Consider the following 1,768-nt stretch of genomic DNA (forward strand, 5'->3'; position numbering starts at 1 on the left):
TTAGGGCTTGAGAAGGTTGTCTATAGAGCGGGTTGGGGCTAAAATTTTCAGTCTGAAAAAATTAATAGATTTGGTTTGGGATTTATACTTTCAACTTAATTCAATCTAATCAATTATTAAATTATTTATTTATAATATATTAAAATATATTTTTTTGTTAGGATTTAAACTTTTACTTTTATTTTTATTTTTATTTTATTGAAACTCATATTTGTATTGACGTATAATTGAATTTATTTAAAAAATTCCTCAATCCATAGACAATTTTTTTTTTAAATTTATAATAATATTAATATATTTATTTAAAAAATATAATATATAATTTAATTTAATTATCAAATATTTTAATTTTTTTAATATATAGTGGACTTGGCTCGGTCGACGTTCCGTCACGGGGTAGAAAACTAGTTAAGCATCCGTTTAGAAAGTGGGTTGGTTTTTTTAGTTATTTTAGTTTGGAGTTAAAAAGTCTGATTTAAGAAGAATTTTTTAACCTTTTAATTTTTTTAATTTTTTTTGTGAAAGAGAAATGTAATAATTATAAATTAAATTTAATATTTTATTTTTTAAGACTAAAATAATCTATTTTATTATTTATTTATTTATTTATTTATTTTTTTTTTTTTTTGACTATTTTACGCTAACCCACCAAAACCAACTTCCAAACTATGCCTAAAAGTGTTTTGAAACACAAAGAATCGGAGAATTTGATACAAACCCTAGTCACCTGATTAGGTTTATTGAAGGCTTTTAGAGCAAGCACCCCCATTGCCGCGCCAATTTGCCGTCACACCGAACCGTCTAGAGCTTGCGCTAGCCGTCGATGCGATGCTCCATTCCCTTCCTTAAATCCTTCTCTGTTGCAGATTCGTTCGACTCAACAAATCAGGTTGGTACTCAATTCCAATATGTTCCCTTGTTGAGAGAAACTAGATTGCAAAATTTTCTAGGGTTTCTGTTGAGTTGTCTTTTGATTGCTTGTTATTCTTGCGTGGAGAAAGAAGTGAAGGGAAAAATGGAGGAGTATCAGGATATGGAAAGGTTTGGCACGGACAACGATTTCGAAGATGGTCAATGGATTGGTGGTGAATTCTACTACCGTAAGCGCAAAGACAAGCGTCGTCAGACCAAAGACGACGTCCTCTTTGGTGTCTTCGCTGACAGCGATTCCGACGCTGTCGATGATGATGATTACGATGGTTCCTCTTCCCGGAAGCACAGAAAGAAAGATCTCTCCAGAAAACCCGACCTCACAAAACCTGTCAATTTCGTCTCCACCGGCACCATCATGCCCAACCAAGAGATTGATCGCAATTCCAAAGAGGACGAGGATCGAATTGAAAATGCTGCTTCGGCCGAGTCCTCCGGTTTAGGCTTCTTCGGGGGTTCTTCTTCTGGTCTCGGTGTTGGTCTGGGTTTTAATTCGAGCTCTTCTATATTAACCAAGAAAGAAATAGACGAGGACAAGGACAAGGACAACAACGACGATGGCGACTTCCTCCCTACTGCTTTTGGCAGAAAGATCAAGGAAGGTGCACAGCAGCGGCGTGAGAGGGAAAGAGAGAAATTGAAGTTAGCCAAGGCATCTGCATCTCAATCTCAATCTCAATCTCAATCTGGAGCTGGAAGGCGAGAACCAGAGCCTGGTGATGTAGGTGCATTCGAGAAGCACACTAAAGGGATTGGGATGAAGTTGCTTGAGAAGATGGGTTACAAAGGAGGTGGGCTTGGAAAAAATGAGCAAGGAATTGTCGCTCCAATTGAGGCC

At 36.5% G+C, this 1,768-nt stretch overlaps 1 protein-coding gene across 5 annotated transcripts in view; it reads left to right on the top strand.

Annotated features, from left to right (window-relative positions):
* Positions 1–668: 668 nt before the first annotated feature.
* Positions 669–1,768, top strand: part of STIPL1 (GC-rich sequence DNA-binding factor-like protein with Tuftelin interacting domain-containing protein) — a 3,502-nt gene continuing 2,402 nt past the window's right edge. Inside the window, exons 1-2 of one of the 5 annotated variants that reach the window (XR_014339369.1) lie at positions 669–889; positions 1,002–1,768. The exon at positions 1,002–1,768 is cut by the window's right edge and continues 2,059 nt beyond it. Coding sequence is in view for 1 of the 5 variants with exons in the window: in XM_082886094.1 (XP_082742220.1) it covers positions 824–889; positions 998–1,768 (837 nt within the window). In the remaining 4 variants the exon portion in view is untranslated. The other 4 variants (XM_082886094.1, XR_014339370.1, XR_014339368.1 and 1 more) reach the window with 4 other exon arrangements.

The sequence above is a fragment of the Camellia sinensis genome, chromosome 1, assembly GCF_055761805.1.
Source record: "Camellia sinensis isolate YWXY chromosome 1, ASM5576180v1, whole genome shotgun sequence".
In the NCBI taxonomy this organism is placed as follows: Eukaryota; Viridiplantae; Streptophyta; class Magnoliopsida; order Ericales; family Theaceae; genus Camellia; species Camellia sinensis.